A 27,963-nucleotide genomic window follows, 5' to 3' on the forward strand; every position below is an offset into this window, starting at 1 on the left:
TTAGTGGCATTCAAAGGGGATAATACATGTCTGGCTAATCTGCCATTTTTTCACACAGAATCAATGGGAATGAATAGCAGGCTACTTTTATTTGCTTTTTTTCTGTGCAGTTACTTTCCCCTGCATGCCAATCCAGTTGTGAAAACCACATTCACATGCAAATATTTAAAACAAAATTGATAATTTTATTTTCAGTTTTCCATATTCTTATATATATTATAAAATAAATTAGAAATCTTGAAAGTTTCACCCTTATTACTAGGCTCCGACTTCCTGTTGTGTACAGGAGACCAGTGAGTAGTATCATCATGGAGTGGATTACAATGAAAGGTTATAGCTCTATAAACAGCAGATAACACAGGATCCACCATTTACAATAGGTGATAGACTCACTTTCTCCCTGCAAATGACCTTCGGCCATATAACAGCATGAGCAGAAAATACTTATATGTAAGTATCAGAGCCAGAGCTGCTATCCATGTGGCTGCTGCATAGAACAGGAAATATAAATCTAGTATTTGGCCTAGTAATGACTAATGTGAAAATTACCAAATTTTTTTGCTTTTTTTTAACATACAAAGTGATATGGAAAATTCTAAATAACAAAAAGGTTCTTAAAGTTAATTTTATTTAAAATTAAAGAGGACATTCTTTTCTTTAGTAAGAGGGGTTATTGTTTTGTAAAATGAAAACTACTTTGGCATAATAAAAACAAGTAAGATTTATTCTTCGCCTTATGTCATCTGACACAAAATAGAAGAAATAGGTCATAAAAAATTAATAGAGGCTAGCATTATAAAAACTGATGTAACTAATTAGAGATGAGCAAATAAATTTGTGTGGAATCAAATTCTACTTGAATTTTACAAAAATCCACATTCACCAAAATGCAGATTATTTGTAATTTGCTTCTGTGGAGATTCAGCAAAGAGGTGGCCTCTGGAAACCATTTTTGAACCATAAGGGGAGATCAAAAAGTTAAAGAAATAAAAAAAAATCTTATCGCTCACCTCTCTAGCCCCTCTGCTACTCACCACCAACAATCTGGTCCTCACTGCATCTTCTGATCTTTCAACACTCGCACTGAAATTGTGTTGTCAGGACACCATGACCTTCCACACACCTTCACAGAACCCTCCAGGCTCTCATGAAAGCTGGAAGTTCCTGCTGAGTGTGGGAAGTCCAGGGATTCTGGTGAAAATGGCGGCGAATCAGAAGATGCAGTGTAGACTAAACCAGTTATGGTGAGCAGTGAGGTGAGTATAATGATTTGTTTTTTTTTACATATTATGCTTATTATGCCCTGGGGTTTAGATCAATATGGACCTTTATTGTCCTAATTTTATGGTCTTTACCAAGGGGGGCATTGCTTTCTGGGGTATGTATTTAGGCTGTGAGCAACGTCTTCTTGGTAAAGAACATAAAAATAAAAACTAAATAAAATGGTCGGATTTAAAAAAAACCCACAAATCAATACTCAAAAGAGCAGCGGGACTAAAATAAGAGTAATATCTGGCCACTTTTGAGCTTGTGACAGGTCTTATTTAAAGGCAAGCTATCATCAGTAAATTACTTATTGTTTTCAGGTTTTTGTGCTATTTATTTTTTTAGTAATGCTGCTTTTTTCTATATCACAATCTGGATTACAAATGAAAAATAGAAATCTTAAAATGTTCACTCTGGCCACTGGGACTTTTTTAGACTCTAACTTCCTATTGTTTTAGGAAACAACACATGTACATAGTCATAATGATCACACCCCAACCCTATATTTTGTACTGAAGTATCTAATGAGTCTGCAAAATTCATTGTGAAAGGAGGGTAAGCATGGTCAGCTGTGACATTGCCTATTGTGATTGATGGATCTTGTGTCATCAGCTGGGTATAGAAGTGTTATTTATCTGTGATGATAAAGAGCTTTGCAGAAAACACTTCCTGAAAGGACAGGAAGAATGAATCTAAAAACATCTCCCAATGGTCACTGTGAAATTTGTGAGATTAGTAATTAATTAATAAAGATCGTGATTACCAAAAAAATTGCCCAAACTTTTGAAAAAATACAAGTAACACATAAACTTGATTTACACAATAGGTTATTTATAGCTTCTTTTTAAGAAAACATTATTTTCCAGCATTTCTTTTTTACTGGCTTTTTCCGGGTTGTTTTGTTTTTGTTCTCAATTAAACACTAAAAAAAAAAAAGGCCGGGGTTTCTGGAGCAAAAAATGCTCAAAAAATTCTCATTGTCTTATTTTGTAAAGTATAAAGAGTCTCCTGAGCAGAAAACGCATGAGGAATGGTCTGGTCACTTCTATTTTTTTGTTCTAAAACCTGAAGTGGTTAAAACATGCTCAAAAGACGGAACACATGAACAGGAAGTTGTTTTTACATAGGAATGCATATGTTCATTCTTCTGAAAATTTTCTGAGCGCTTGTTCAGGCGGGTTTCAGAGCCTTCCCACCTGAAAAAGACTTGTGCACATACCCTAAGCGCACCAGTCTCATTGGGTCTACGAGATCTATTTATTAACATGTGAAGTTTGAATAGCATAAGCTAGAGATCTACTTTAAACCTGTGTATCATTGATACTGAAAATGTATTGCTTGAATTAAGTGAAGAGTAGGGGCTTCATAGGGATTAAAAGACATTCTTCAAACCAGGGTCCATGACATTTGCGACCAGGGACTGAATTCTAATAAAATCTATGTTAGAAGAATTCTGCAATAAATTAATATAAATCTATTAGAATGTAACCAGGAATATAGAGAACTCATGCCCATTTATGAAAAAAAAAATTATAATATGATTTTAGCTGCAGATTGTCTACTTGAAAATTGATAATGTATTTAAATGTATAAATCATCTCATGCTGATGGTTTTACAGATATACATTAGTTCTTGTTCACACCTTGGGGTGTATTCTGGCTGCATACAATTTTCATACCAAAGCAGTCAGATATTAAATGTGCAAATTAGATTTTATTGCAAACATACTGTAAGACGGTGATGACTATGAAAGTAGTGCAATGTGCCATATATAATTTACATTATACACTGAATAGGATATTAGGAGGTCAATGACAAAATCGTACTTAGAAGAAAATAAAAGCAATAACAACTGTTATATGTCATTTCTCTCATTAGCTGTAGAAGGCAGAGAAAGGAAGAGGAATGTTTCATATCTGATGGCATTTATCCACAGAATACACCACAACATGCTGAAACAAATACAGCAACCAACAATACTAAACTACTTGTGATATTAGTCACTCGTAGCAGGGCTTGCCCTTTAAAATCGTGGGTGGGGGAATTTAGTTGGTTATTTGTAAGTGATGTTATCATCCAGATTTCACAGTTTTTTTTAATAACTAGGGAACCGATCTAAAGTGGTTTAGGTAACAGGTCTGTCCCTATGTGATCTTTTAATACATTATAGACATTATCGCTGACAGATACAGAATTATGTTATGTGGCCTATTTACAGAGCAAGAAAAAAATTAGGGTAAACTTCAATTGTTAACTGAGTAAGGGGGCTGCTCAATGAAACCAAATACGGCGTAGACACTAGGAACTGTGAAGTCACTAACTTGCCAAACTGCCAACAGAGGGCAGAGCTATGTACAGTATATTTAAAGGTTTTTTCTATGAAACAGCTTGTGTCTGTCAAAGTAATTAGAGGCAATGGTGAGGCAGTAGTCACAGGCAAGTCCCATCTCCTCTAAGAGATTCCCATTACTATAAATGACATTTGGTACTTGTTGTGAAACCCTGTTACAGATTTTTCCATGTTCCCCATGAACTTTACCTATGCCTCTGTCTGTGGATGTACTAACAAGAAGTCCAAATTACTTCTCTGTTATAAAAAACCCACTCCTGAATGTGAAAAAAATGTTTGTGGTAGTTGTAGCTTCACTAGGTTACAGATATGTCGTTGCATTCTTATATATGAAATGTCCTGCATTATTATTAGTGTAGACTTTGTGACTTATGACAATGTGCATATGAAGCAGTTTACTTGGGCTGAATTCAGACACTAATGAAACACAGGCGGTATGTGGACCATGATGCACAGACTGGCCTCTGTGTTTCCGAATCTGAACTCAATGGCCACATAGTGGAGTAAGTCACCACCAAACCCCTCTGGCAGTGGTTGAAAATAAAAGGATCAGGCATTGAATATCAGCATGCCCAATCCTTCTGCCGTAAAGGGAGAGTCAGGAGGCCCCTATGAGATCAATCATCAAAAATCAGTAAATGTCATCCGAGTGCAGTGCGATTACCGCAGAGAGAATCAGATTGAGAATCACGCGAGATAATTGGAGCACAGTGCATTGACACTCGGCTCACGCTCGGATGCTATATGCTAGAGTGCTCCAGCCTAAGTGTTTCCTATATGAGCGTAAAAGGTGGCCGTTAACCTTCAATAACTGTTGGATGGGCTGTCAACAGCTGTTCCTCCCAACACCTCATACACAAGCACACTAAGTTTGGCCAAGCATGCATGTGGTTTTAATGGGAGAGTGGAGTAAGTCACCACCAGACCCCTGGCAGTGGTTGAAAATATCAACATGCCCAATCATTCTGCCATAAGGGAGAGTTGGGAGGCCCCTATGAAACCAATCGTCAAAAATCAGTAAATCTCCCCAAAATGTGTGTATTTGGCTTTACTTTGTTCTAATATGTATATAGGCCTTATAACATTAGAATTAAAAGCAGAACTTTACAATATACATGTTACAGAACTCCTGTCCCAGCCCCCAATATAACATTCACACTCACCTGTGCCCTGTGTTCTCCAACAGCGAATTGTACCACAGCAATGCCTGGACTATGGCTATTCTCAATCCTCTCAACTGTGCTGGAGTCTATTTTCAAGTCGTTGCTAATATCAGCGCTCTGTATGAAGTCTTCAGTTTTCAAATCCTCCACTTTTTTTAGATCACCATTGGCTAGCTGAATGATTGACCCTTTTGCAAAATAAGGGGGCAGTGTAGGTGCAGCTGCCATAGGAGAAGCAACAGACTGTACAACTGGGAGGTGGAATTGAGCCGGAACCAAAGTGGTCTGGTAGGCTGTTTGAGTTGCTAGTGATTCAGCACTGTAGTTATCGCTTTTAGGAATGGGAGTAGTGACAAATGTATGAGGCACTGCTGCAAACTGGGGAGATGAAGTGACAATAGCAGGCGCTACCCCCACTGCAGATGATTCAATGTCCGGATTGCCAACTGGTATGAGCAAAGGCTGAGTGCCCGGAATCACTAAGTGCTGTGGCAAATTTCCAGGATAGCCAATGGTTTGCTGCTGACTGCTGAGATAGCCAATAACTGGCTGTTGTGTACCCGCATAAAAGGCTGCAGCAGGCAGCCCAACAGAAAGTTGCTCTGCTGCACTGTGAGTTGTCTGGATGACTGTGTGAGGAGATAAAGTGGCCACTGTCTTTACGCTTTCCGCGCATAAAGTCTGTTGTGGGGATAAAGCATAGGACCGGTGGGCTGGTTTTCCTAAGTGTAAGCTTCCCTTGTTATGAGCTGCTGAGGGTGAGGTTTCTCTCTTAATGGTTTGTTGAACATCAATGTCCGTGGCAGCTGTGTTGCTGTTGGGGACTACCATGACCGAGGTACGAACACCTGAGGGATCCCGAGCACCAAATTCTGTACTGGGGTGCACCACTACGTGCCTTGTCTCATAATGTTGGGAAGCTGGTTTATTATTGCCTGCTTTCAATAGCTGTGCATCTGTGGAGGAAGGAACTAAAAATCCCCTAACTTTCTCTATTTCACCATTTAATAATTCCTTGGCTTGTGACCTGAAACTTTCTTCTTTCTTTGTACGGTCCCTAGCAATAAAATGAGCTCCTGAATCAGAGTACTGCACAACCACTTGGGAGGATGTGCCCAGGGTAAGTGTATGTGGAATCACTGGGTGGGGATGTAAATGTACTGGGATAGTTGGTGGTGATAGAGTTCTGACTCCACTCTGTGATGAACTGGAAATATGGACATATTGACTTGACTGGGTAGGTGGTGATCCTGCTGCAATCAATCCAGGAGTCCGATCTAGATGTGATTCAATTTTATGCCCCTGCTGGCTTAAGCCGCTTACATTTGCCAGCATAGTCGAATACGCTTCCATCTGGGTGCGTTGTGATGGAGTGGGGACTCCTGTTGCTGCTGAGGATACAGCGCTTGATGTGGAATTCAATGTAGGTGAAATTAGCTGCGAATTGATGAATCCTGCATATGATGGTCCACTATACTGCGGCCCAATAAACTGGAACGTTTGGGGCACATTAGTATATTGCACGGGAGATACAGATGTCCCTGATTGAGACTGCGCAGTTTGATAAATGGCAGGAACTGTTGTTACTGTTGGTACCGACCTTGGAGCACTGGGGGGAGAATAGTCTATACCAGTTGAATGTGTTTTATGTAAACCTACCCCCTGCTGTAAACCAGCTTCTATTGAAGTTCCTGCATGCCCATGATGACGTCCACCATGGCTGCTTACTGTGGTGGGGAGCCATGATAAACTATCTGTACGGTGGTTTTCACTTGTCGTTCCGACTGTCTTCTCTTCAGACGGTCGACTGGTGGCGGGAATTTCACGTTTCTTTGGTGGCAGGCTTTCATTGCTCCTTTCTTGATTAGATTTCATGTTTTGCTTTCTGCCACCCCCGCCAACCACCACTGCCTGCTCACTGTCTGACTGATGCTGATTTCAGTCTGGTGAAGGGAAAATCACATTTAATTCCTGAAGGAAACCCAACAACTTCATGGGGAATCATCTCCCTGGGAGCACAATGTTCCAACGACTGATGTGGAATCTAGAAAAAGACAAGACATGAAAATAATTTTATATGGATTTATCAAAAAGCAGACAAAATAAAGTTTAGCACAGTAGCATGACAAAGTTTTTCCTCCTGGGTTAAACATTTTCTCTATCTACAGTAAGGAAAATATGTGTCCGAGTTGATTTTTGGCAAAGATCAAACATTTCTATAAATATGATTACTAGATGGTAATAGAGGAGTTTGACACTTTAGCGTGTATGTCTAAAATGTGGGTAAAATACATAACAAATCTGACAATTGTTATTCTTCACATTCCAAAATATTAAGAGTTTTGAGTTGTATTAAAATCAAATATATATTAAAAAAACAACAGATAATTTTGCTACTAGTTGTATTCCTCTAATGTGAAAGTAACACAAATAGATAAAGTACTATTACACTATTTAACTGAAATTAATGTTGGAATTCATAGCCATGTTGTTGTATTAAAGGTAAGCAAAGGTGCAAATAGCACTTTTCTGATATACAGAATTTTTAATTTCAGGTATAAGAGGTTAACAAGACGAACACAGCAAGTACAAAGTGATTTGAAAGCAGAGAGATTAGTGGTATATTACTGTTGTTTAGTTTACTAAAGTGGTAATACTGTAGGTGGATGAAAGTAGTAAAAAACTTATCTTTAAATAGATTTTCAGCAAAAGTATATTGTCTCTTGTTAGTTATTGTCCTAATATCATATAATATATATATATAATATTTTTTTTTTCTTTGGTACAATTATTCTAATTGTTTTTCACTATTGTCAGTAATTTTATGAGCATTCTGAACATGGAACCCTGATTTTGGTCTCCATCACAAACACTTTTTTTTATTATTTTAACCCTTACCGTCGTTTGATGCAATGATAAGTTTCTACATAGACCGGAGGGGATGGAGGAGGAGCTCTGACTCTAGCTTCTCCACCCTCATCCCTTATCCATAGATTCTTATCAGTAACAACTGTCATTTCCTATCTCAGTAATTTAAAAATTTGTCTTCACTAAATACAGATTTTACCCCAGAATTGAGGATTTTGAAAATGAATAATCAGTCCTGTCAGAGAAAGGAGATTTCTCTGATAAGATATATTACAAAGTTGCTTATTTTCATGTGTACTATTGATTTATGAAATTAAGACGATGGTTACTATTTAACTTGTTGGCTACAATTTTCTTTCTAATCTCCTGAGACAACTCTTTCCTTAGCTTTCTTTGGTCCATGTTCAGTGTGGTACATACGATGATACCAAACAGCACAGAGACTACTTTTCACTCTTTAAATAAGCAGACTGACTGGTCAGATTATTTTCAATTTTTCTAGAGGTACCATCATTTTTGTCCAGGCCATTTTCATTAGTTTTTTTTTCAGCTCAACCACAATTCAAAAGCAATGTCTGATTTTCACTAGTTGATATTCAGTAAATTTAAGTAGAAAATTACTTTTGTCAGTTTCCAGTTATTTCAGTGGCTATTATGGGTTTTTCTTACTTTACCAGAAGAGTACCTACAATTTTGTCCATGTGTTTGTAGACACAATGCATAACTCTAAATTTACATGCTACCAATAGATAGCCTATGTTAGAAACATGGAATATATATAGATTGTTTGACTATAAGTGTCAAACAAAATTATTTCTTTCAGGCCTTACAGTAATTTCATATAAATCCAATTTCATATGGTTGGAATTTCTGTTGAATTCTATGTGAACCTAAAACTCTAAGGCTACATTCCCACGATGAGCTTTTGGTGAGTTTTTGACGATGTAGAATTTTTGCACCATTTATTCTCCTAATATTTAAATTAGGTTACTTGCTGTTTTTCATTGCATTTTTGTGCTTGTTTTTTTAATATGCATTTTTATCATGTTTTTGACCCGGCATTTTTTTGTCCTTTTTTTGGTGTGTCACGCTTTAAATAAAGTATTTGGCTTTGACAAAACTTTACTTGATATACTTAGGCCACGTGCACACGTTGAGTATTTAGTGAGTTTTTTACCTCAGTATTTGTAAGCCAAAACCAGGAGTGGGTGAAAAGTGTTGCCCGTGTTTCTATTATACTTTTCCTTTGATTTCTCCACTCCTAATTTTGGCTTACAAATACTGAGGTAAAAAACTCACCAAATACTCAACGTGTACATGTAGCCTAAGGTGCGGAAATGCACTAAAAACGCATCTGCATTTTTTACCTGTGGATTTTCCACATCTAATGGAAGTCTATGGGGAAAATCCCCACAGAAAACTCCGCGTACCTGCAAGAGAAAATGACATGCTGCGGATTTGAAACACGCACCGCAGGTCAGTTTATGCTGAATAAAATAAAAGCACAGTGGGCATGAGATTTCTATAAATCCAATTTACTTTGCTGGAACTATCAGACACTATGTTTTTGATGCAGCAAAAATACGCAGTGTCAAAAATGCACCAAAAGCTCATCGTGGGACCGTAGCCTAAGAGATCAGATGATTTATGTACAGATATATTTCTCCCCTTATGTAAAATAATTCTGTAATTTTATACATGCCCTCGAAAATCTCCGTATTTCTGCTCCCTAAACAGGCCCTAGCTTAAACATATAAAAAGTATTGAAAGCAAAAAGAAAAAAAAAGCAGATAACACCATGTAGTTCAAAGTGCTGACTTTTATTAGGATTATGTAGGTGGGTGTTGAAACAAGTGTGAAAACAACTGTGAGGGGAAGACTGTGCTGCACAAAGGATAACTGTTAAAGAACTTGTGATCATTTTTTTCTCTCTGTGCTGGGAACATCAGCCTCACAGCACAGAAGATTAGAAAATGACAGTCATGCATATTCTGTTACCATATAAATATCCAACGTGCTGCAGCATTGGCTCTGCCAGCTCATGAGAGGGCACCCATCTGGTAACACTGAGCTTATTATTTTATTGTGAACCCTGTTATTAAAATACCTTACATTGAACAGTTAACAAAGATTGGGCAACATTGCAGTTTTTCAATGCCTTTTTTGAGGTGCCAAAAATGGAATAGGAACTAAAAGTGAGGAGAAGGTACACATTCAACATTGTATTTGCCCCTTTATTGGTATAGAAATCAGAGCCATTTCCAGCGTATAGGTCATTTTGTAAAACTAGAGTGAAAAACTAGTGTGTGTTAGGCTATGTTCACATGTGCAGCATTTTTTTTTGCAGTTTTTTTTTATGCAATTTAGAAGCTGTGTTTTTGTCACGCAAGGTGTGGGAAAGACTTAGTGCAACACAAAGGGAAAAGGGAAAGGGAGCCCAGACTCTAGGGAAAGGGGGAGTGGAGACCTCCTAGGCTGATCTACAATCACCCTGTCTCCACTAACATCCCTATATTGGCTCTTCATCAATCGCCGCACAGGAACCTCGCCTTGTCTTTCCCTGGCGTTTGGCCCTGGCTAGGGAAGGGAGGGGAATGAGCGCTAGTCAATCCCCACTGACAACTAAAGACAACAAGGGGGAACAAAGGGAAGATAGCTTAGCTTTTAGTCGACTTCAGAGAGATGAACACACGTCCTCATAGCTCCAGAGAGGATGAAGAAATGCACTTGCTCCGAGCCTTCACAAAGGGTAATGTGAGTATCGCAGTCACCTCCCTCTGGCAGACAGCAGGCCAGACACCCAGGGCAGGGTGTTAGTTAGCCAGAGGAAGGTAGCCGCTGGGTACTAGAGAGACAGCCTCTAAGAAGGTGTCTGTAATGCCAAACGTAGAGATCTCCTACAACCAACTGCATGGCAACTGTCTGTCACTTCTGACACACCCGTGACAGTTTTACAGTACCAGCAAAAGCTACAAGTTTTCAGAAATCTCATGCATGAGCTTTTTTTTCCTGACTGAATTTGAAAACTACGTTTTTGAAATCTACAGCATGTAAATTTTTTCAGCATTTTTGCAGTGTTTTTTCACCCATAGAAAGCAATGAGAAAGTGCAAAAGGCTGCAAAAAATGTAGCAAGCAGCATTTTTTGCTGTGTTTTTGTTGCTGCATTTTAGATGAATAAAACTAACTTTTTTAAACACATAATGTAGACAAATTATACAAGTAATCCACACCAAAAAAAAGTAGCTATAAAATGCCGCAAAAAAAAGCAGCAAAACCTGTGTTTTTAATGCCAAGAAAGTAGGTTTTGGTTACAGAGAAAATGCTGCAAAAATGCTGCGTGTGAAAATAGCCTTACTGCTTGACCAGGATTTAGACACATTCATAAAAAAATGTTGCATCTTTGCTCCACACTTACCCTGGTATAGAAAATTGCCAGAATTTTAGGCAGTGTGACAATTAATGGGAATGATATGTATTGTGACAAATGAGACAAATTATCAAATGAGGAAGATGCAGTCATGAAATTGTCACAACTTAGGCAAATAAATTGTGACATTCATACTCTCATCATAGGGAACTTTACCATCCCTATTCCCATCGATCCTCTTCTCTCCCGCACTTTACACATATGAACCAGTGACAGGAGCACCAATCTTTTTTTGCCATACTATCTGTAGCGGTGACCCTAATCCTTCACGCCTCCTACAGTCTCTCTCATCAGCTGTCACTACCCACCTAAATTAAGATTTAACCTCTCTCTTTATTATAGTATCTTTCACTCCTTTTTAAACATGTAATTATAACCTCATAACTAAAAAATAAATCTCATGATGAGATAAGCACTAATAACTGCAGACTCTAATCTCCCCTTCATCTTTAAACTCCTGTAATGCTTGGTCTGATCAGCTATCTCTCAAATAACTCTCTAGTATTGTATTTCCAATCTGGTTTCTGCTCCTTACACTCTCCAGAAACTGCCCTTACTAAAGTCTCTAACGATCTTCTAACAGCTAAATCTAATGGTTATTACTCCTTGCTGATTCTCCTGGATCTCTGCAGCATTTCACCCTGGGGATCGCCAGGTCCTCTTCACTATGCTCCGCTCTGTCAGGCTCAAGGATACTGATCTCTCTTGGTTCTCCGTCAACCTCTCCGACATCTCCTTCACTGTCTCTTTTGTTGGCTCCTCTTCCTCTCCTCTCCCCCTTATTGCTGGGATTTCATAGGAACTCAGTCTAAAATTGCCTCCTCTATTCTGTATACAACGCCCCTATTGGGCTAACCATCAGCAAATTTGGCTTTCAGTACCATCTCTATGCTGACACCCAAATATACATATCTCCTGACATCATCCCTACACTAATACAAAATATCAGTGGCTGTCTGTCTGCTGTCTCTAACATCATGACCTCTCTTATCTGAAACTGTTTCCTTCTTCTACTAACATACCTAAACACCCATCAGAGTGGTGAATATTCATGGCTTTTAACAGCGGGCACACTGACAGCCGAGCACAGAAGGAGCCGCGCTATTAAGGAAAGTGAATGGTCACTGCTCCCCACGCACGCAGTCCCGGCATGGAAAGCAGTGACTATTCCGGCACAGAGTGAGACGCAGCGCTGGAGGAGAGAGGAGGTGAGTATGAAAGTTTATTTTTTTTCTGTGCAGCATGATGGGGATCAGGGGGAGCCAAGCATACTGGATGAGGGGGTCATACATACAGGGATGAAGGGTGCCATACATACCGGGATGAGGGATGAGGGGTGCCATACATACCAGGAGCCATGCTGCGGGCACAGTGTGTTATTAAGGAAAATGAATATTCACTGCTCCCCACGCCCATGGGCGTGGGGAGCAGTGAATATTCATTTTCTTTATTAGCGGGCACAGTGTAGGCTGCAGCAGGCGGCTGTTGCCTCCTGTGCCCCGCTACTGTCACTTCCCCCACATCCCCCACCACCCACAGCCACAGTATTTATGTATATCGGACTATAAGATGCACCCCCCACTTTCCTTCAAAAAAAAAAAAAAGTGCGTCTGATAGTCCGAAAAATATGGTAATTAGCAATTCTTAACATGAGAAACTACTGTAAATTTGCTCATGTATAAAAAGTTACGAATGCCGTACCATTGACACACGGATGGAATACAGATAGCATATGGAGGACAATACAGATGAAAAATTAGTTGTTTTTTTCTAAAGGAAAATCAGATGATTTTTATACGTCCGTGTTAACTTAGTCTGAAAGTGTGTATGGCACAAATATGATATTTTTGCAACCTTCCTCTTTATGGTTATTTCAATAGCTTACAGAATAAAGCTAGAACTGTTATAATCCTTTATTCTGGAGAAATACTCCAACCAATGTTTATAATTATTATTACATTCAACATGAATTAAACTCTACATTATGCAGTACTTGCGAAAGAATCCTAAGCAAGTTGCAATATTGTTCAAGGTTTTAAAAATTGAGGTACCATTTAAACATAAACTTCAGCAGGGATGCAAAAAGTCCTCTCATGTTCTCTGCCCTCCCCCAAGAGTGCCAGTGATGCATATGTGCAGTATATGCCGAATGTGGCACTGATTGGAACTGTTGGATCTTTAAAGAGCAACCTCGTTTTCATTTTTATTTCATAAATTAATAGTACACTTGAAAATAATAAGCTTTGTAATGTATCTTATAAGAGAAATGTTCTTCTTTCTCCTCCTGGACTGATCATTCATTCTCAAAATTCTAAATTCTCTGGTAAAATCTGTCTTCAGTGTATACAGATTTTCCCATTACAGAGATAGGAGATGACAGTTGGTGCTGACAGCAGAATATCTGTCTGCCTCTAGCTCCACCCCTCCATAGAATTTTAAAAGAACCAACTGTCATCTCTTATCTCAGTAATGATAAAATCTGTCTTCACTGAATACAGATTTTAGAGATTTTACCCATGAATTGAGAGTGAAAGATTAATCTACGAGGAGAAAGAAGCAGGTTTCTCTAATATATTACATAGTTGCTTATTTTTAAGTGTAGAATTGATTTATTAAATATAAATTAAAACAATAGTTATTCTTTAAATTATGTTATTAATGTTTCATTTCCTCTTTAGTTTAGATGCTGTATGTCTATAACTGTTTTTTCAAAAGCTGGAGTGATATCAATATTTGGATACAATTCACACAAAATAACAAAAAAAAGTTAAATTATATTTGCACTGGTGTTATTTCCAAGTACTGTAGAATAGGAGTGTTTCCATTAAAGTAATACTGTTTCTTTATTTCCCCACATCTTTTATCCAGCCTCAGGGGAAATAAAGAATCAAATATCATATGAAGTTGTCTAATATTTCTGGACAAGCAGTTTAATAAACTCATCTGTCATCTGTGATATGCTTGTAGTAGTGATTCTGAATCAGCTCACAGTACAGCGCCATAGATGAGGGCTGGTCCTGCAGTTCTGCACAATTATACACATTGCTTTTACTCTGATAAAGTCATTTCAGTCTACCCCCTTAGGAACTGCAAATGATTTATGATCCTACTACAGGATATGAATAATACAAAAACTCTTCCTAATTCAGAGCAGGAATGCAACTTTTATGTATACTGCATTTTAAGTTGGGCATTTGTTGTATACATCAGTGATTCTGTGTATAATCTCTTAAAGGGGTTTTCCCATGAACAAAGGTTCATTTTAATCAATAGATTTTGGAATAATAATAATTTCCACAATTGGATGTCTTTAACCCCTTAAGCCCCGGGGGTGGTTTGCACGTTAATGACCGGGCCAATTTTTACAATTCTGACAACTGTCACTTTATGAGGTAATTACTCTGGAACGCTTCAAAGGATCCCCCTGATTCTGAGATTGTTTTTTCGTGACATATTATACTTCATGATTGTGGAAAAATTTCTTCGATATCACTTGCGTTTATTTGTGAAAAAAACGGAAATTTGGCGAAAATTTTGAAAATTTTGCAATTTTCAAAATTTGAATTTTTAAGCCCTGAAATCAGAGCGATATGTCACACAAAAGAGTTAATAAATAACATTTCCCACATGTCTACTTTACATCAGCACAATTTTGGAACCAAAATTTTTTTTTCGTTAGGGAGCTATAAGGGTTAAAAGTTGACCAGCGATTTCTCATTTTTCCAACAAAATTTACAAAACCATTTTTTTAGGGACCACATCACATTTGAAGTCACTTGGAGAGGTCTTTATGACAGAAAATACCCAAAAGTGACACCATTCTAAAAACTGCACCCCTCAAGGTGCTCAAAACCACATTCAAGAACTTTATTAACCCTTCAGGTGCTTCACAGGAATTTTTTGAATGTGGAAGAAAAAAATGAACATTTAACTTTTTTCACAAAAATGTTACTTTAGACCCAATTTTTTTTATTTTCACAGGGGTAACAAGAAAAAATGGACCCCAAAATTTGTTGTGCAATTTCCCCTGGGCACGCAGATACCCAATATTTGGGGAAAAAACACTGTTTGGGCGCACGGCAGGGCTCGGAAGGGAAGGAGCGCCATTTGACTTTATGATTGTAAAATTTGCTTGAATAATTAGCGGATGCCATGTTGTGTTTGGAGAGCCCCTGTGTGCCCAAACTTTGGAGCTCCCCCACAAGTGACCCCATTTTGGAAACTAGACCCCCCAAGGCACCTTTATAGATGCATAGTGAGCACTTGGAACCCCCAGGTGCTTCACAAATTGATTCGTAAAAATGAAAAAGTGAAAAAAAAAACACTTTTTCATTTTTACGAATCAATTTGTGAAGCACCTAGGGGTTCCAAGTGCTCACTATGCATCTAGATAGGTGCCTTGGGGGGTCTAGTTTCCAAAATGGGGTCACTTGTGGGGGAGCTCCAATGTTTGGGCACACAGGGACTCTCTAAATGCAACATGGTATCCGCTAACAAATTGAATGGAAAATCGGCTCAAATTGTTAGCGGACACCACATTGCGTTTGGAGAGCCCCTCTGTGCCCAAACTTTGGAGCTCCCCCACAAGTGACCCCATTTTGGAAACTAGACCCCCCAAGGCACCTTTATAGATGCATAGTGAGCACTTGGAACCCCCAGGTGCTTCACAAATTGATTTGTAAAAATGAAAAAGTGAAAAAAAAAACACTTTTTCATTTTTACGAATCAATTTGTGAAGCACCTAGGGGTTCCAAGTGCTCACTATGCATCTAGATAGGTGCCTTGGGGGGTCTAGTTTCCAAAATGGGGTCACTTGTGGGGGAGCTCCAATGTTTGGGCACACAGGGACTCTCTAAATGCAACATGGTATCCGCTAACAAATTGAATGGAAAATCGGCTCAAATTGTTAGCGGACACCACATTGCGTTTGGAGAGCCCCTCTGTGCCCAAACTTTGGAGCTCCCCCACAAGTGACCCCATTTTGGAAACTAGACCCCCCAAGGCACCTTTATTGATGCATAGTGTGCACTTGGAACCCCCAGGTGCTTCACAAATTGATTCGTAAAAATGAAAAAGTGAAAAAAAAAACACTTTTTCATTTTTACGAATCAATTTGTGAAGCACCTAGGGGTTCCAAGTGCTCACTATGCATCTAGATAGGTGCCTTGGGGGGTCTAGTTTCCAAAATGGGGTCACTTGTGGGGGAGCTCCAATGTTTGGGCACACAGGGACTCTCTAAATGCAACATGGTATCCGCTAACAAATTGAATGGAAAATCGGCTCAAACTGTTAGCGGACACCACATTGCGTTTGGAGAGCCCCTCTGTGCCCAAACTTTGGAGCTCCCCCACAAGTGACCCCATTTTGGAAACTAGACCCCCCAAGGCACCTTTCTAGATGCATAGTGAGCACTTGGAACCCCCAGGTGCTTCACAAATTGATTCGTAAAAATGAAAAAGTGAAAAAAACAACACTTTTTCATTTTTATGAATCAATTTGTGAAGCACCTGGGGTTCCAAGTGCTCACTATGCATCTAGATAGGTGCCTTGGGGGGTCTAGTTTCCAAAATGGGGTCACTTGTGGGGGAGCTCCAATGTTTGGGCACACAGGGACTCTCCAAATGCAACATGATATCCGCTAACAAATTGAATGGAAAATCGGCTCAAATTGTTAGCGGACACCACGTTGCGTTTGGAGAGCCCCTCTGTGCCCAAACTTTGGAGCTCCCCCACAAGTGACCCCATTTTGGAAACTAGACCCCCCAAGGCACCTTTCTAGATGCATAGTGAGCACTTGGAACCCCCAGGTGCTTCACAAATTGATTCGTAAAAATTAAAAAGTGAAAAAAAAAACACTTTTTCATTTTTATGAATCAATTTGAGAAGCACCTGGGGTTCCAAGTGCTCACTATGAATCTAGATAGGTGCCTTGGGGGGTGTAGTTTCCAAAATGGGGTCACTTGTGGGGGAACTCCAATGTTTGGGCACACAGGGACTCTCCAAATGCAACATGATATCCGCTTACAAATTGAGCCGACAATTTGTTAGCGGATATCATGTTGCATTTGGAGAGTCCCTGTGTGCCCAAACATTGGAGCTCCCCCACAAGGGACCCTATTTTGGAAACTAGACCCCCCAAGGCACCTATCTAGATTCATAGTGAGCACTTGGAACCCCAGGTGCTTCCCAAATTGATTCATAAAAATGAAAAAGTGTTTTTTTTTCACTTTTACGAATCAATTTGTGAAGCACCTGGGGGTTCCAAGTGCTCACTATGCATCTAGAAAGGTGCCTTGGGGGTTCTAGTTTCCAAAATGGGGTCACTTGTGGGGGAGCTCCAAAGTTTGGGCACAGAGGGGCTCTCCAAACGCAACGTGGTGTCCGCTAACAATTTGAGCCGATTTTCCATTTAATTTGTTAGCGGATATCATGTTGCATTTGGAGAGTCCCTGTGTGCCCAAACATTGGAGCTCCCCCACAAGTGACCCCATTTTGGAAACTAGACCCCCCAAGGCACCTATCTAGATGCATAGTGAGCACTTGGAACCCCAAGTGCTTCACAAATTGATTCATAAAAATTAAAAAATGTTTTTTTTTTCACTTTTTCATTTTTACGAATCAATTTGTGAAGCAACTGGGGGTTCCAAGTGCTCACTATGCATCTAGATAGGTGCCTTGGGGGGTCTAGTTTCCAAAATGGGGTCAATTGTGGGGGAGCTCCAAAGTTTGGGCACACAGGGGCTTTCCAAACGCAACATGGTGTCCGCTAACAATTTGAGCCGACAATTTGTTAGCGGATATCATGTTGCATTTGGAGAGTCCCTGTGTGCCCAAACATTGGAGCTCCCCCACAAGTGACCCCATTTTGGAAACTAGACCCCCCAAGGCACCTATCTAGATTCATAGTGAGCACTTGGAACCCCAGGTGCTTCACAAATTGATTCATAAAAATGAAAAAGTGTTTTTTTTTTCACTTTTTCATTTTTACGAATCAATTTGTGAAGCACCTGGGGGTTCCAAGTGCTCACTATGCATCTAAATAGGTGCCTTGGGGGGTCTAGTTTCCAAAATGGGGTCACTTGTGGGGGAGCTCCAATGTTTGGGCACACAGGGGCTCTCCAAACGCAACATGGCGTCCGCTAACAATTTGAGCCGATTTTCCATTCAATTTGTTAGCGGACACCATGTCGCGTTTGGAGAGCCCGTGATGTGCCTAAACAGTGGAGCTCCCCCACAAGTGTCCCCATTTTGGAAACTATACCCCTCAAGGATTTTATTAAGGTGTATAGTGAACATTTTGAACCCAGAGGTACGGCACAGAATTTGTTTACATTAGGTCATCATATTGAATAAGTTGTCATTATTCTTGAGCGCAAGTGCTCGCTACTTGAGTTTGCATCGGGTACTCAGGTATGCACCATGTACAGCGTGTGCTCGAGTGACATGCTCGAGTCCCTGCTCCGCATGTTTCACGGTTATTAGACACCCAAAAAAAAACATGCGGTGATCGCTCGTGCATGGCAGGCAATCCCCGTAAAGTTTTTTGGCCGCGAAGCATATGGGGCAGAGACTCGAGCATGTCACTCAAATACCCACGATACTCAATGCATACCAGAGCACCCGATGCAAACTCAAGTAGCGAGCACTTGCTCTCAACACTAGTCGCCATATCGTCATCTTTTTTTCTTACTTTTGAAAAAAATCCCAACCCCAGCCCTAACCCTAGCACAACCCTAGCCCTAGCACAACCCTAGCCCTAGCACAACCCTAGCCCCAGCACAACCCTAGCCCCAGCACAACCCTAGCCCCAGCACAACCCTAGCCCCAGCACAACCCTAGCCCCAGCACAACCCTAGCCCCAGCACAGCCCTAGCCCCAAACCCAGCCCTAACCCTAGCCCAATCCTAACCCAAGAGTTTATTTTTGACGCTGTTTCTTGTGCGGTATAAGTGATTAGACGACTTTATTCTTCGGGTCGGTGTGATTACAGCAATGCCAGAATCATATGGGGTTTTTATGACTGACAGCTGTCACACACTAAAAGACGCATTTTTTGTAAAATCTAGTTTTTGCATCGCCATATTTTGAGAGCTATAATTTTTCCAGATTTTGGCAGACAGTCATGTGACGGCTCGTTTTTTGCGGGATGACTTGACGTTGTGATTGGTGCCATTTTCAGGCACGTGACATTTTTTGATCGCTTTCTATTCCGATTTTTGGGAGGCAGAATAAACAGAAACCAACAATTCAGGAATTGTTTTTTTTTTTTTTTTTTTTTAATTCTGTTCCGCGTGTGGTAAAATTGATGAGGTATCTTTATACTTCGGGTCAGTACGTTTACAGCGGTACCACATTTGTATCATTTTTCTATGTTTTGGCGCTTATACACAATAAAAGCTATTTTATAGAAAAAAATATTTTTTAGCATCGCTTTATTCTGAGAGCTATAACTTTTTTATTTTTCGGCTGATGGAGCTGTATGGCGGCTTGTTTTTTGCGGGACGAGATGACGTTTTCAGCGGTATCATTTTTATTTATATGCGTCTTTTTGATCGCGTGTTATTCCACTTTTTGTTTGGCGGTATGGTGATAAAGCATTGTTTTTTGCTTCGTTTTTTTTTTTTTTTTTTTTTTTTACCGTGTTCACTGAAGGGGTTAACTAGTGGGACAGTTTTATAGGTCAGGTTGTTCCGGACGCGGCGATACCAAATATGTGTACTTTTATTTTATTTATTTTTTTTTTTTAATAATATTTATTGATGGGTACATTATATTTTTATTTTTGGTGGATTATTTTTTTTATTTTTTTTTTATATTTTTCAAATTTTTTTTTAATTTTTTTTTCCACTTTCACACAGTTTATACACTTTATTACTTTGTTCCACTCTGGGACTTTCACTTTTTTTTCTCTGATCGCCTGCATGGCACAGGAATGCAGCACCATCCCTATGCCATGCAAGCTGTCAGAAATGCACAGTGTGAAGATTGCTTGGAGATGCACTGCGCATGTCCAAGCAATCTTCCTGCTGTCTGGTGACCCGGATGTTGTCATGACGACATCGGGTCGTCATGGCAACACCCGGGAAGCCTTTGCAGACTGCGCTGGAAGCCGGAAGAGGAGGTGAGTATCGGCGATCACCTCCCCTTGCCCCCGCAATGCCGCGATCGACTTCGATTGACTTCGATCGCAGCATCGTGGGGGTTAATGTGCTGGGAGCGGTGCAGGACCGCTCCCTGCATATAGTACCGGGTGTCAGCTGTGATAATCAGCTGACACCCGGCGGCGATCGCGCCCGCACAGCCTGTGTGCGCGCGCGATCGCCATGACGTACTAATACGGGTCTGGCTCTTAAGTCCCAGGGCACAGACGCGTATTAGTACGGCAAATGTTGTTAAGGGGTTAAATAAAATGTTCCTGTGCTGAGATAATCTTATAAATGTGCCTCTGCTGTGTACTGTGTAATGGCTGTGTCTGACCGTACAGGAACATGGTCTGATCATACCACAGCTCCTGGGCAGGGGAGGAGAAAAAGAGAGGATACAGATGGGACAGCAGGGGGTCATAGCTGATTCTTTTTGTGAGATAAAGCATTTCCCTGCCTGTTTTTAAACAATGTTTTTCTTCAAAGAAAGAATTATTTGCGTTCCCATGCTGTAATGTCTGTACACTTTTCTTCTCCCCTCCCTGGCCAGGAGATGTGGTATGATCAGACCATTTCCTGCATGGTCAGGCACAGCCATAGCACAGTACACAGCAGGGGCACATTTTTAAGATTATCTCAGCACAGGAACATTTTATTTAAACACATCCAGTTGTGGAACTTATTATTATTCCAACATCTATTGATTAAAATGAACTTTTGTTCAGGCGAAAATCCCTTTAAGCATTTCTAGATACTCGTATTTCTCAACTGAAAGTTTACATTTTAAATAGACACTTAAGGAATAATCATATACAGTATATCGTATAATGTAGGGTTGGGTCACACCTATATTGTAGAATACAGTAAGGATCTTCCGAAAGAACAACTCCTCTAATATGATTTACAGAACTTAAAGGGAACCTGTCCGGTGATTCATGCTGCCCGAACTACTGGTAACATAATTCAGAGACAGGCTCCACCATTATAAATATCCAGGGTTTATGCAGAAACGCTGCAACATTTGAGAGAAAACATACTTTGAACATGGAGCCGAGCTAACTAAGATGATTTGGGTTGTCAGTAGAGTTGGCGATAATTTATTTGCACGTCCCATTCCATTGATCACAATAATGGTCTGTGGCCACTGAATGGGAGCAAAATTACCACCTCTTACCTACTATTCTTTCGATTCGCTACATGTGAATCATGCTCCAACAATGATGTTGTGTCAAGCCGGCTAACCAAAAGAAAAGCCAAGGATGTCGGCAGAGAAGCGGCGACATTGACTCTCCCGTCCAGCGTCCCAAGACCACTGTCATGGCTGATGGAATGGGACATGCAAACCGATTTAAATCAAATTTAGTTGTCAGTGATAAGGTAGCAGGACTATTCTTTTAAATTCTAAATATCTAGTCAAAAAGATAATACTGGTTGGCTAGTTTGGTCTACACCAGTATTGTATTACCATTAGAAAAACTACAGAACAACCAGACCTATCACATATTTCTTTCCATTTTGATGGTGATGCTGAGCACATGGAATTTATATAGAACAATGTGTGGGCGGGGGGTGTTGGGTGTTAATAAAACTGAAACATCTGGGTTTACTGAATACAATGAGACAAAAAAAGATGTACATCTGTAGTTTAAACTGGCTCATGTCCAACACGTGAAGTTGGTTCTTGGGTCTCTTATTAAACAACTGAGATGAATTCATTTTTTTACTATAAGTAGTAAAATGAGAATGACCAGCAGCTGCTACAGAGGTCAGGAGCTGACTATATACTGGCCTAATAAAAATTACATTCATCGCACTGACAATGATCTCAGAAAGAGTTGTACCAAGCTCTTGTGTAGACTGTTATAGCCAGGCACGAAGGGAAAAAAATCCAATTCAGTCATTGTGGTTCCATTTATAAGGCGTCAATTGTGCAGTAAAAATTACCTGGAAACATGATTCTCCAGGAATATGATTATGAAGATATCAAACATGCATTGTTTGTTTTACTAATTTATTGGCTTAAAAAAATTCTGAAAAAATATAGTTTTTGTTAACTGGAGAAAATGTGGGTGATTTGAATTTTTATAATTGAGAATTTTTTAAACTTTTTTCAACTTTTTACTTTATTTGTTAGTCTCCTGTTATAAAGAAGTACACAATACTCACGTCTCATATTATTGTCTCCAAAGATCATTATTCTCATCAGCCCTTGCCACCAATGGGTTCTTAATCAAATTGTCCTATATCAGACACACATTAGGGACCATTATACAGTAATATCAGACTTTCTAAATTATTGAATGTTGGATCATATGACTTTTGCAGTGTTTATCTACATTTTTAGAGGAGCCAAATTTTATTAAAAAAATGAATATTGCATTGCATGGGTTCTATTAAGGACAAAATGTTCTATGATTATGGAATATTTCATTTCCGAAAAATGTTAGCAGTTGTAGGAATTTCCCTTAAAGAGGATCTGTCATGGGAGAACACATTTTTATATTTTACATTGACTTAAAATTAAAGTATATACAGTACAGACCAAAAGTTTGGACACACCTTCTCATTTAAAGATTTTTCTGCATTTTCATGACTATGAAAATTGTACATTCACACTGAAGGCATCAAAACTATGAATTAACACATGTGGAATTATATACTTAACAAAAAAGTGTGAAACAACTGAAAATATGTCTTATATTCTAGGTTCTTCAAAGTAGCCACCTTTTGCTTTGATGACTGCTTTGCACACTCTTGGCATTCTCTTGATGAGCTTCAAGAGGTAGTCACCGGAAATGGTTTTCACTTCACAGGTGTGCCCTGTCAGGTTTAATAAGTGGGATTTCTTGCCTTATAAATGGGGTTGGGACCATCAGTTATGTTGTGCAGAAGTCAGGTGGATACACAGCTGATAGTCCTACTGAATAGACTGTTAGAATTTGTATTATGGCAAGAAAAAAGCATCTAAGTAAAGAAAAATGAGTGGCCATCATTACTTTAACCCTAGAACGCATACCTGGGGCCTCGCAGGCCCGCCCTGTTAATTGTTTTCTATTTTCTGCAAGATTTCTTTAGTTAGAATTTTGAAACTCTAGGTATTCCTCAGGTATATAGTTGTTTGTCATTTCCAGTTGGTCATTTATTTATTATTTGCACACGGGCCTAAAAGGCCCCAGGTATGTGAAAATGTAGATTTTTATGGTCATGCGTTCTAGGGTTAAGAAATGAAGGTCAGTCAGTCCGAAACATTGGGCAAACTTTGAAAGTGTCCCCAAGTGCAGTTGCAAAAACCATCAAGCGCTACAAAGAAACTGGCTCACATGAGGACCGCTCCAGAAGGAAGACCAAGAGTCACCTTTGCTTCTGAGGATAAGTTTATCTGAGTCACCAGCCTCAGAAATCGCAGGTTAACAGCAGCTCAGATTAGAGACCAGGTCAATGCCACACAGAGTTCTAGCAGCAGACACATCTCTACAACAACTGTTAAGAGGAGACTTTGTGCAGCAGGCCTTCATGGTAAAATAGCTGTTAGGAAACCACAGCTAAGGACAGGCAACAAGCAGAAGAGACAAGTTTGGGCTAAAGAACACAAGGAATGGACATTAGACCAGTGGAAATCTGTGCTTTGGTCTGATGAGTCGAAATTTGAGATCTTTGGTTCCAACCACCGTGTCTTTGTGCGACGCAGAAAAGGTGAACGGATGGACTCTACATGCCTGGTTCCCACCGTGAAGCATGGAGGAGGAGGTGTGATGGTGTGGGGGTGCTTTGCTGGTGACACTGTTGGGGATTTATTTAAAATTGAACGCATACTGAACCAGCATGGCTACCACAGCATCTTGCAGCGGCATGCTATTCCATCCGGTTTGCGTTTAGTTGGACCATCATTTATTTTTCAACAGGACAATGACCCCAAACACACCTCCAGGCTGTGTAAGGGCTATTTGACCAAGAAGGGGAGTGATGGGGTGCTACACCAGATGACCTGGCCTCCACAGCCACCAGACCTGAACCCAATCGAGATGGTTTGGGGTGAGCTGGACCGCAGAGTGAAGGCAAAAGGGCCAACAAGTGCTAAGCATCTCTGGGAACTCCTTCAAGATTGTTGGAAGACCATTTCCGGTGACTACCTCTTGAAGCTCATCAAGAGAATGCCAAGAGTGTGCAAAGCAGTCATCAAAGCAAAAGGTGGCTACTTTGAAGAACCTAGAATATAAGACATATTTTCAGTTGTTTCACACTTTTTTGTTAAGTATATAATTCCACATGTGTTAATTCATAGTTTTGATGCCTTCAGTGTGAATGTACAAGTTTCATAGTCAAGAAAATACAGAAAAATCTTTAAATGAGAAGGTGTGTCCAAACTTTTGGTCTGTACTGTATCTATGTGTAGAAGGATCTCCAGCTTAAGGGTGCAATAACAGATCAGGTCTTTCTATGGGAAAATATATAAAAAGTTTCTAGCTCTGTATGCTATTCATTTAATTTTTACAATATGTAAAAGTTAGGTCCAGAAATATTTGGACAGTGACTAAATCTTTGTGATTTGATCTCTGAATGTCACTGTTTTTTATTTAAAATGAAACAACTGAGATGCAACTGCAGTGTAGACTTTCAGGTTTAATTAAAAGGGTTGAACAAAAATATCCTTTGAAACATGTAGGAATTGCAACTATTTTTCTGCAAAGCCTCCTCATTTCATGGGCTCAAAAATAATAAGAAAAATTAACTTTACCAGAAATAAAATGTTAATTTTTAATACTTTGTAGAGAATCCTTTTGTAGGCAATGACTGTCTGAAGTCTGGAAGCCATGGACGTCACTAAACGTTGGGTTTTCTCCTTTCTGATGCTTTACCAGACCTGCTTGTTTGTGGGTCTTTCTGCCTTAAGTTTTGTCTTAAGCATGTGAAATGCATGCTCGATGGGGTTGAGATCTGGTGATTGACTTAGCCATTGTAAAATATTTAACTTCTTGCCTTAAAAAACTCCCAGGATTGTAGAGATGAGAGAACTCGCAGTTAAAAGTTCGGCGTTCGTACCGGGCATTTAGTGTCCAGTGATAAACGCCGAACACGGACTTTCCCTGTAAATTAACTTTCTCCTGTTCCCTCCTTTTAAATATTATTAAGAATTTGTTCCCTACTCTTCATCTGTCTCCACACCCTCCATACACAAGATAACTGCACTCGGTACTTGAGTATTGCACTTAAACATACGTGCTGATGACCGGATCATGCAGCTTTATATATGAAAATCCCTATTTATTATAATTGCCAGACCTGAAATAACAAGCACTTTTCACCTATTGTGTCCCCCCATTTCCTTGTAGAATGTAAGTGTAACATACCTGGCGACGTCCTTGCATAGTGGTCCATCTCCCACTGTGCAAGAGCGCGCACTTGATCTCCAGTCCAGTCTGCTAGCCTGGCTTCCCTCCATGCTGTTTGCTTGCCTCTGTTTCTGCTGCTTAAGGGCGGCGCCCGATCGCTTCCTGTTTCTTGTACCTGCTGTGGGCACACCCCTTGTGCGACCTCAGCCTATTGCTGTCTGTCATCTGGTATTTAACCCAGCTCCTCCCAAGAAACCCTGCCTGAGCATTGTGTTTCATTCAGTTTTTCTCTATGTCCGTACCTTTCCTTTTTCTGCAGAGTCTGAACTCGTACCTAACTCCTACTCGTTGTCCCTGTACTCCCGTTTGTTAGTTTGTGGTCCACTCGCTACTTTACTGCAAGTACCCTGTGGGTATGTGGTTCTGCCTTTCCCTTCCTGTCTGTTCCATGTGAACAGAGCCCTGTCCCCCCTGCTCTGCCTTGCTCACCGCTCCGGCGGTTCTAGCCTGCTCTGCCTTGCTCACCGCTCCGGCGGTTCTAGCCTGCTTTGCCTTTGCTCACCGCTCCGGCGGTTCTCGCTCTGCTCTAACCCTTTGCTCGCTGCTCCGGCAGTCTCGCTCTGCTCTGACCCTTTGCTCGCTGCTCCGGCAGTCTCGCTCTGCTCTGACCCTTTGCTCGCTGCTCCGGCAGTCTGGCTCTGCTCTGACCCCTTGCTCGCTGCTCCGGCAGTCTTGCTCTGCTCTGACCCTTTGCTCACTGCTCCGGCAGTCTCGCTCTGCTCTGACCCTTTGCTCGCTGCTCCGGCAGTCTCGCTCTGCTCTGACCCTTTGCTCGCTGCTCCGGCAGTCTCGCTCTGCTCTGACCCTTTGCTCGCTGGTCCGGCAGTCTCGCTCTGCTCTGACCCTTTGCTCGCTGCTCCGGCAGTCTCGCTCTGCTCTGACGCTTTGCTCGCTGCTCCGGCAGTCTCGCTCTGCTCTGACCCTTTGCTCGCTGCTCCGGCGGCCTCGTCCTGCTCTACTCTTGCTCACCGCTCCAGGCGGCCTCGTCCTGCTCTACTCTTGCTCACCGCTCCAGGCGACCTTGTCCTGCTCTACTCTTGCTCACCGCTCCGGGCAGCCTCGTCCTGCTCTACTCTCGCTCACCGCTCCAGGCCGCCTCGTCCTGCTCTACTCTCGCTCACCGCTCCAGGCGGCCTCGTCCTGCTCTACTCTCGCTCACCGCTCAAGGCGGCCTCGTCCTGCTCTTCTCTCGCTCACCGCTCTAGGCGGTCTCGTCTTGCCCTGCTCTCGCTCACGGCTCTAGGCGGTCTCGTCTTGCCCTGCTCTCGCTCACCACTCTGGGCGGCCTCACTCTGCTGTGTTTGTCCGCCACATCTGTGGTTCTGTTCCTGAGTCCCAGTGTGTACTGGGTCCTATCCCGCCTGTGTTCCTACCTGCTAGTGCCTCCCTGTCTGCACTCAAGCCGTGCTTGTCTGTACCCCCCTGCCTGCATACCCGCCTGCCTGCATACCAGTCGTGCTCGCCAGCATCCACCCGTCTGTGTTCCAGCCGTGTCTGCCTATACCCACCAGTCGGTGTGCCAGCCTAACCTGCCTGTTCCAGTATTCCCCTGTGTGGGTCAACAGCCGTGTCCGGGGTCTGACCTGGAGTAGCACCTGGTCCCTCTGCCCGGTTCCTCCCTGGTGCACTGGCGTCGTATGCCGTCGTGCGACCTTGGTCGGATCGGGCAGATACTTAGTTACGCCCCTCCAGGCACTCTCCTGTTCATGGCACAGTGGAATCACTACATATACACGCACACGCCGCTCAGCCCAGGCGTGTGCATTACAGTAAGCTTGCGAGCAGGGACCTCACTCCTAATGTAACTGTTTAAACTGTCTTACCTTGTATTGAATTTATTGTCTGTACATGTCCCCGCTTAATTGTAAAGTGCTGAGGAATTTGTTGGCGCTATATAAATAAAAATTATTATTATTATTATTACTTTCTTCTTCCCATCATTCTGGTACAGCTTGATCTTAGTTTCATCTGTCCGAAGAATGCTTTTCCATAACTGGGCTGGCTTTTTTAGATTTTTTTTGGCAAAGTGTAATCCAGCATTTTTATTTTTAAGGCTGATTAATGTTCTGCACCTTGTGGTGAACCTTCTGCATTTGCTCTCATGAAGTCTTCTCTTTATGGTAGACTTAGATACTCAAACACCTACTTCCTGGAGAGTGGTCTTCATCTGGGTGAATGTTCTGAAGAGGGTTTCCTTCACCATTGAAAGGATTCTATGATAATCCACCACTGTTGTCTTCCGTGGATATCCAGGCCTTTTTGAGTTCGTAAGCTCACCAATGTGCTCTTTTTTTTGCAGAACGTACCAAACTGTTGATTTGGCCACTCCTAACATTTCTGCTATCTCTCTGAT

General features: G+C 41.0%; 1 protein-coding gene across 4 annotated transcripts in view; it reads right to left on the reverse strand.

The window, feature by feature from the left end:
• ATXN1 (ataxin 1) overlaps positions 1 to 27,963 on the reverse strand; it is a 379,017-nt gene that overhangs the window by 13,258 nt on the left and 337,796 nt on the right. For all 4 annotated transcript variants that reach the window (XM_073678801.1, XM_073678804.1, XM_073678803.1 and 1 more), the window contains exon 6: positions 4,781 to 6,824. In XM_073678801.1, coding sequence (XP_073534902.1) covers positions 4,781 to 6,655 — 1,875 coding nt within the window. In that variant the 5' untranslated portion in view covers positions 6,656 to 6,824. The remainder of the gene's footprint in view (positions 1 to 4,780; positions 6,825 to 27,963) is intronic.

This window comes from Phyllobates terribilis, unplaced genomic scaffold (genome assembly GCF_046119375.1).
Source record: "Phyllobates terribilis strain yellow unplaced genomic scaffold, ASM4611937v1 Scaffold_4__5_contigs__length_816908805, whole genome shotgun sequence".
Classification (NCBI taxonomy): Eukaryota; Metazoa; Chordata; class Amphibia; order Anura; family Dendrobatidae; genus Phyllobates; species Phyllobates terribilis.